The 8947-nt window shown below is 39.1% G+C and overlaps 1 protein-coding gene across 1 annotated transcript; it reads left to right on the top strand.

The window, feature by feature from the left end:
• The first annotated feature begins 289 nt into the window (after window positions 1–289).
• On the top strand, window positions 290–2620 carry LOC136486091 (uncharacterized). The gene is made up of 9 exons (XM_066482863.1): window positions 290–340; window positions 443–562; window positions 723–785; window positions 933–992; window positions 1182–1346; window positions 1556–1650; window positions 1879–2026; window positions 2239–2283; window positions 2365–2620. The coding sequence occupies exons 3-6, from the start codon at window positions 759–761 to the stop codon at window positions 1556–1558; spliced, it is 255 nt and encodes an 84-aa protein (XP_066338960.1). The 5' UTR covers window positions 290–340; window positions 443–562; window positions 723–758; the 3' UTR covers window positions 1559–1650; window positions 1879–2026; window positions 2239–2283; window positions 2365–2620.
• Window positions 2621–8947: the final 6327 nt, after the last annotated feature.

The raw sequence follows: 8947 nt of genomic DNA, 5'->3' as shown, positions 1-8947 counted from the left end.
CAAGTACCATCTGTTGTTAGGAGCTTGAAGAGCCATTTACTCAGCAAAGCGATGTTCTTAAGATTTAAATCAGCTATTCCTAAACCACCATGATCCTTTGGCTAACATAGAATAGACCACATAGATGTTTGCTCTTCCAACTGCTGAGTCTTTTCTCAAAACGTTCCTCTACCATTCTCCAGTCGGCATTTCTTAAAGTTCTGTAATGTATCGGGATGCCCAAATACTTGATTGGCTACTCTGTTTCTGTTTTCTGACTAAATCTATGAGCCATATTGGTACAGATTATACTGGCTAATAGATGTGAACGCAAGAGGTTATACAACACTAAAAGGACAAGGTATCTCATCTTAATTCTAAGAAAACATCTGAACTGTTTCATCAATATGAAGGATCGTATATGAATATGCTATTGCTGAACTTGTTCAAATGTGCCCTGCAGTGGTTATACAAATTGCTTGGAATTAGTGGAGTTGCATTTGCAAAATATTTTCTGCGTCATGCCTGGCAGAAGAATAGTGTATCCAAAGCTCGTAAAAATATATCTAAACACTACGATCTGGTTAGTGAGCTTTCTTTGTATTTTCAAGAATAAATAAGATAACTAACTGCTCGAAGTTTACAACTATTCTCCCTCCATCCATATGCTGGAAATCATTCACTTCCATTGTTGAACTGACTAAGTAGTGACAGATTTATTTCAGTGAAATATTTTTGTGCAGAGTAATGATTTCTTTGCTCTTTATCTGGATCCAACAATGACGTATTCTTGCGGTATTTTCAAGGTTTGCAAAATCTCATGATTTAATTTCCACATTGTAAATTATGTAGCTCTGTTCTCGAACAAGAAAATGATGTAGTATATATACTCTTGTGAGTAATACTCCTCTTGAGATTGCTTAATGACCTGGATATATTGGTTCTAATGGTAGGCTGAGGACAAGAGCTTAGATGCAGCCCAGCTACGTAAGCTTGACAGTCTCATTAATAAGGTAAGAAAATCATAATATGCATTAATTGTGCTTTGTTTGAACTCTCTTAGATCATAAATCTCACCTGATCGTGAGACAACCACAATATATGCATTACCTTATTAATTACTTAATAGCTTGCATATAAAAATCAACATGACATTATATATATGATGTCTTTGTTGTTGCAATGAATCCATTTAACTGAAGGCTAAGGTGGAGTCATCAGGGCATCATGTTCTTGACATTGGTTGTGGTTGGGGCACTTTAGCAATATGGTTGGTGAAGAAAACAGGTTGCAAGTGCACAGGAATTACATTATCCGAGGAGCAACTGAACTACACCAAAAGAAAGGTGAAAGAATCTGGATTAGAGGTAAGTTATATTCTTTTCTTGATAGTAGTGGCCCGAGATTGTCTTTTAGAAATATTAGCTAGCATTGGAGATTTTAAAAGCATGACAACAAATATCGAATGGCCAAAAGTTTGATAGGATTATAAGTTGGTGAGTGGTACTGCTGAAGTGATCATAGAAATGATAGCTCAGCTGCTGGTCTGATAACTATGTTCTCTTTGCTCATTTAGTGAGATGCTTGAACACGTTGACCATGAGTTCTACGAAGACTTTTTTTGCATCCTTCGAGTATCATTTGGCAGAACACGGCACATTTGTCCTCCAGGTAAATCATTACCAATATATATTTATCTTATACACACCATTGTATGATTGGGGATATTTTTTTATATTTGATTTGATATGTATTACTACAATTCGCATTTGGAAGACATGTCAAAGAAGTATATTTAGCTGAAATTGCACTTGAGCATGTCCTTTGTTCTCCGGATCATTTTTTTCCTATTCCTTTTCCTTGTTTCTGTTAAGCTCAATGCGCAAATGCTGATGCCAGGGTAGCGGACCTGGCAAACTACCTGGCCTTCCTCTCACTTCGGAACCATAAGCAGCTCTCATTCTGACCCTCGACTGTGGCAGCCGCAGTGGTAGCCCTTGCTTGCCTTGCCACAGGCAAGGAGTCCTCATGCCATTTGGTGATGGAGGTGAACACCCAAGTCCTCCATTTCTAGCTATAAATTTCGTTACATCTGTTATTGTTTAGAAGTTGGTAGGCATATATGAATCAAAGTATGAACTGTAACTACCAGAAGCTCAAGTCAGTTAGCTTCAAAACAGATACCAGACTTCAAATTTACATGCTCAGATTCTAGTTAGACTGGAAATGCCTAATGAGTAGCTCTTTACATATATGCAGACTCACATGAGGACGCAGGACGATAACTTGCCAGAATGCCTAATGGTACGCTTCTCCTCTTCTTTTTCCTATTTTGTTTTTAGAAAGACACTGGATGCCATGAATCATGATTCATGCATGCTACAGCTTGTGGAGCTCCATCTTGCACGCCTTAAATGAGGAAAACGAAAGGCAAGGCATGCCATTAACAATTATCCTGTTTGATATTGCTCATAGATCTTTTTGGTGTCCTGGGCACAACTACATGTGTGTATATCGCTAAGATAAACTCATCTAATCAGTCGTCTCTTAAGATGTCATGTATCTAGTATAAACTTGATGGATTTAGGAGTAACACCTCATCTGTATGCAGTGTCAGTTATTTGTTATAATCTGGTATAAATAAATGTGTATTGTCATTGAGTTTCAGTACAATCGCAGAAAAAGATAAGTCATGATGGAGTTGTGCATGAAAAATATATGTTCTGGTCGAATTTAAATTGTAAATTTAATTTTTTTTGGCGGAAAAATGATTTGTAGGGGCGGCTGGCGCCCTTACAAATCGATTTATAGGGACGGTCTGGGAACCGCCCCTACAAATGCATGATTTGTAGAGACGGTATAGTAGGGGCGGCTGGCCGAACCGCTCCTACAAATGCTTATTAGCCGCCCCTAAAAACGATATCTGACGTAGTGTGGGACACGTCTGCAACCACATAATATTCCGGTGTGGGCAATGATTCCATTTCTTTTTTTTGGAGGATGGCATCCTGTTCATCACCGATGACTCGGATGCTCATCGCCATAGAACCGGCAGCCAATCGGAGATACTCCTACCCCAGCTGCTGCAGCAACAGAGAAGAAAGTCTGATTGTCGTTTGGAGCGGGAGGAGCAGTTGGCAGTGCACACACAACCCGTACGAGAACGACAATCGACAAGCGCACAAAACGATCCGAATTCGACGGGAAGGAAGGAACCCAGAGGATAACGACATGGCACCAGCAGTGCTACTGCTAGAATAGATAGGGAATCTTGCATTGCATTGTTTGATGAGTTAGCTACGAGACACCCTACGTCTACATGGCAGAGTTACTGGTTTATCCAGAGTGAAGAGTTACTACTTTATGCAGATTAAAAGCATGTTTGGATCACCTAAACTAGTTATTAGTCCGGGTGAGTATAAAGTATTCTTCTATTTATATAGATAGATGCATGGACTATTGAGAGGGACTAATTAACAGCTAGTTTTGGATTGGACTACAAAATTAGTCCATCGTTTGGTTAACTTTATTCTTAAATTTTAATTAGTGCGGTAATTAATTAAGCATGTTCTAATTAACACTATACCACACACCAAAAGTAGCGTCAAACAACAGTGGTTGTACTGGGTGTGTGGTATATATAGTGGATCATCCTAGAGCCATCATGTTTTAATAGTTTGGTTTAGCTATAGCACACAAGTGGCGAATAAGCAGACAAATAATAACCATCAAACGTAATAAGTACTCCACGTGTTAATTGATGATCACGTTGCATTGCCTTTGCCTTGCGAGTTGCGACTACATAATTTTCTTTTTAATTTGTTTTCCTTGTAGGCTAGTTTTTTTTTATAATAAAACTTCCTTGTAGGATAGTACGTAAATAGTATGTATATTGCTTGCTAGGAGATACATATGTATATGTAATAAATCGATGCAGCTTCTACGTAACCGTTGTCATCGACCCATTTTTATAATAAAACTTCCTTGTAGGATAGTACGTAAATAGTATGTATATTGCTTGCTAGGAGATACATATGTATATGTAATAAATCGATGCAGCTTCTACGTAACCGTTGTCATCGACCCATATATATATATATATATATACATATATATATATATATATATATATATATATATATATATATATATATATATATATATATAGGGAGAGACTATTCAGTAGCCGGCTACAAAATAAGTTATTCTGTAGCCACCTTCATTTACCATAATTTTATATACTAATTTACCATAATGTCAATACATATTTACGATAGTTGGGTTACTATAACACATGGAGATATTTACCATAACGTTATAGTAAACCACTTAGTAAGGAGTTACTATAATCTCGTAAATTAATATAGTAATTATCGTAACTCAAAGTGGCTACAGAATAAGTTATTCTATAGCCAGCTGCAGAGTAATAGTCATATATATATATATATATATATATATATATATATATATGCATGTGTGGCATTGTGACTCAGCTTCGCTCAACATTGCATATCTTCCTTGTAGGATAGTACGTAAATAGTATGTATATTGCTTGCTAGGAGATACATATGTATATGTAATAAATCGATGCAGCTTCTACGTAACCGTTGTCATCGACCCATATATATATATATATATATATATACATATATATATATATACATATATATATATATATATATATATATATATATATATAGGGAGAGGCTATTCAGTAGCCGGCTACAAAATAAGTTATTCTGTAGCCACCTCCATTTACTATAATTTTATATACTAATTTACCATAATATAAATACATATTTACGATAGTTGGGTTACTATAACACATGGGGATATTTACCATAACGTTATATTAAACCACTTAGTAAGGAGTTACTATAATCTCGTAAAATAACATAGTAATTATCGTAACTCAAAGTGGCTACAGAATAAGTTATTCTGTAGCCAGCTACAGGATAGTAGTTCTATATATATATATATATATATATATATATATATATATATATATATATATATATATATATATATATATATATATATATATATATATATGCATGTGTGGCATTGTGACTCAGCTTCGCTCAACATTGCATATCCATCAAATTCGATCAAAACGTGTTTTTTCTTCTTCTTGTTTTTTTGGGAGGGCGGCGCTGCGGTTACTCTTTATTAAGAAGATATATACAGTCGTGGTCATCATTAATTCGTTATTTAGTGAACACTACCAACAGCCTGATCCATGAAGAGGAGATAATATAAAACACACACGCGACCTGTCCTGATCCATGAGCTACCTAGCTAGCACGCGAATGCCACTACTAGAAAACCAATTTGCTGAGACAGAGAGAACAAATTTCTAGAGGAGGTTGTGCGCCTCACCTCTATCAAGGGTGTCTATACTGATCAAGAATTCCACAAGAGGTGTCAACTTCTGCCTTTGAAAACACTGCTTCTAGAGGTGGGTGACTTGAGACACCTACCTCTACAAATCAATGGGAAAAAATCAAAACAAACATATGGAGCCATGCTGTTGAGCTCGTTGCTATCCACACCGTCGATGATGACATGTGGCAAAAGATGGTAGGGATCACCTAGAGATAGTAGTCGTGGATGAAAATGAGGTCCACATTGGGATTTAAGAGATCGAACGTGTTCACATTATGCGTTATGCATGTTGGCACACGAAGGTAGACACGATAGAGCTCCACGTTGACAACATGTCAACTTCGGATCCATGAAGACCACGACCACATTCTCACCATCCTCGGATGCCACACACACCCAACCCTCGTCCACCGCCATCTCATCGGCACCCTAAAGCCACTTCGACTCTACCATTGTCCTCTTCCAATCGCTACCCCAGATGTGGTCCCTCAGCGCCACACCATCCTTCCACCACAAAGCCATTTCGTTGTTGGTACCACCACCCAGGAAGACGGTGAGGCGGCGGCTAGGCCCTTCCACCCTATGAGGGCTAGGGAGAGAGAAGAGGACTAAGAAATCCGACAACTCACCAAGTCCAACACTGAGAGAGATATCCTTTTGTGCCCCGCTTGTCCCGTGCAGGTCGGAGGCCAAGGTTCAGGAGGAGACACCTCCCTATATCGGATCCACACCCACCCTGGTCAAAAGGGCACCCCCACGTGATCATTGTTACTGAGTGGGTTGAAGCTTGAGGCAGCAGAGGAGACATTGGAGAGAGAGAGAGAGAGACACGCGCGCGCACACACACAGAGAGGGAGAGAGAGAGAGAGAGTTGATTGACTTCTGTTTGAGAAGTCTGCATGCACCTTTTAGCAATCAATTGCTTCTCCTTTTTGTCGCACTGATCCTAGAGCAGGCTGCGGAGCTAGCGGTGCATAGCAGGATAGAAATGGAAGACAAGAAAGTCAGTGGCGTCAGAAGAATATCCAGCCCCGCTCCTTCGACACCACGATGTGGAACATCCAGCTCCATGTCCAGTGTTTTGATTTGTCTTTTGTTTTTTCAACTGATGCACATTTCTGAATCTAATAATTCAGAGCTTCAGATCTTATATTAGACCAGCGGCATGAGTCTAATAATTCAGAGCTTCAGAGCTTATATTGCAGAGCTATATTTGCATTCCTGAGTTGATTCTTGCTTGCAGTAGATGGAAGTTATCACATTATCTGGATTAAACTCTTTGAGCTATTGGTTGTTAATGCAATACAGAGTTGGCCCCTGTCCCGTAACGGCGACTAGCTACGACGATGACGCAACAATGGTGACGCAGTAGCAACAGGATTAAGGCTCTGCGAGGGTCCTAATATTTCGTCATCCACGACATTGCCACTCCCAGGTTAGCTAAACCATCCATACACTTTTTGTCAACTTTACTTTTCTGCTGCAGTGAATAAATATTTGTTGTTTAAATTTTAATGCATATAAATAGCAGTCATGTCTGGCCAATACTATTATGTGTAGTTTGTGCTGACCTCAGTAGACGAGTGGTTAAATTTTGGGTACATCTCTCACAACGAAAAAAGAGTAAAACAAGGACACTATCTTCGTGCGACAAAAGCATCGCTACTGTCACACCTAATTTTAAGGATAAAATTGAATGCACAAAACTCGTGTGTGCCCAGGGATCAATCACACACACAAGCTGACAAATTACATAAAGTATCATCATGGTGTCTCTTACATCAGATTCATAATATAACATAGTCTTATACATCGCAGCGGAAAATAAAAAGATAACTCTCTCGTGGGGCTTCATTACAGGGAAGGTCAATTGGTTGACCACAAGCCTAAAAATCCTCAGAAAATTCCTCATACCCGTTGTCATCTGTTACCCATCCGGGATTTTTATCCAAATAAAGAAAATAAACAAGCGTAAGTACATCCCGTACTTAACAAGTTAACATGGGGTTATGAAGCTCAAAAGGGTTGACACTGATTTGCTGTAGTTAGCATTTTTAGTAAGTCAAGCTTTTAATATCAGGTGTTATCAAATTATGCTTAAGCTCCCATTTAATCCCATATGAACAGATATCAGGGTCAAGTGTATCATATATCGCCATAGAACATCTTAAATGATCATCAACAAGTAACCAGTTATTCTGTGAGTTTTCCGGGCCGCTCGTGACTGTGAGCACGGCTATTATAACAGTTTGTTACCCTCTGTAGAGGTGGTGCACATTCACCGCGAGTCGTGATTCCCATATGCCCGGGTTAATTACTCCCATGTCACTGCCAAGGTGAGCGGGCAGGGTACACTATGAAGCCATTTCATAGGTTTCTCTAACAAGTTAGGGCCGCTAGGTTTCCTCGGCAGACAGATTTAAGAACCCCACTTTCCTATGGCACATATCCATCACGGCTATACACATAGGAACAGAGGCAGCCCTATACCCAACGTGGCAAGCCCCTTTTGCGCCATAAAGGTAACCTCTAACTAGCTAGAAAAGGTCCTATTACTGAGCTAAAGTAAGAGCCATATGACTCTCCCGGTTGCACTGTCAGTCCCAGCTTTTGCGGACAGATAAGTCCTTATGGAGGGCCGGGAGCAACATGATCAAAAGTCATTTGCACCTTCGCCCTATAGAACAGTTGTTATAACTCATGTTATACTTTTAGTTGCATAGAATCATTCACCATCGTATAGATCATGTTTAGTTAGAGCACTAGCAATCTACCCATATGCAAATAACCCATAGGAGACAAGGAACAGGATAATCAATCACTTGGATGTCCTTACGGGTATCAAAATTAGACACATGCAGATGAATAATTAATAATGGTGAATAGGCATCAAGGTAAATCCCATGCTATACTTGCCTTGGTTCACAAACTCTTGCTAGTCGTCGAAGAATTCTTGGTCTCCAACGTTCTCCTCACCGTCTGAACGCGACCAACACGGCAACATACAACATTCCAAAGGCATTCATACAAAGCAAACATTCCTATAATTAGAACAGTACACCAACAGTATAGAAAACAAGATAAAATGTTTGTGAAAATAATCTACATCTCGCTACGATCACGTCAACGCGAAGTTCACGAAAAACGGAGCTAAAATGCGAAAGTTATGATTTAAACGGGATTTCCTATAGCAATATATTTAATTAAATCTAACCATAAAATTTAAAAGTTCCAAACTTAACTAACAGTGGTTCTAACATGTAGATTATGAAATTATAAAGCTAACGCGATTTGAATGGATCAATTCGGAGCTAAAACGACGATTTTATAAGCAAAACAGTTCAAATGGCATTTCTGTAAATACTAAAAACGTACTTTGAACTAAAACAGTTAACTTTACGCTTTCAAAACGAGAAAGCGTACACAGGGAAATACGCTAAGGACGGCGGGTTCTATTTTGGGAAAAGGGAGGGGCTCTTTAACAAATTCACCCGCGAAGGGGTATCGTCCATCCAGGGCCTTTGATCACGCGATGAACGGCTAGGATTAAATCAGGGGAGAGAGAACAAGGGGGCGGGGGGGG

Source organism: Miscanthus floridulus, chromosome 10 (genome assembly GCF_019320115.1).
Source record: "Miscanthus floridulus cultivar M001 chromosome 10, ASM1932011v1, whole genome shotgun sequence".
NCBI lineage: Eukaryota > Viridiplantae > Streptophyta > Magnoliopsida > Poales > Poaceae > Miscanthus > Miscanthus floridulus.
This window is presented reverse-complemented; position numbering and strand designations above follow the sequence as displayed.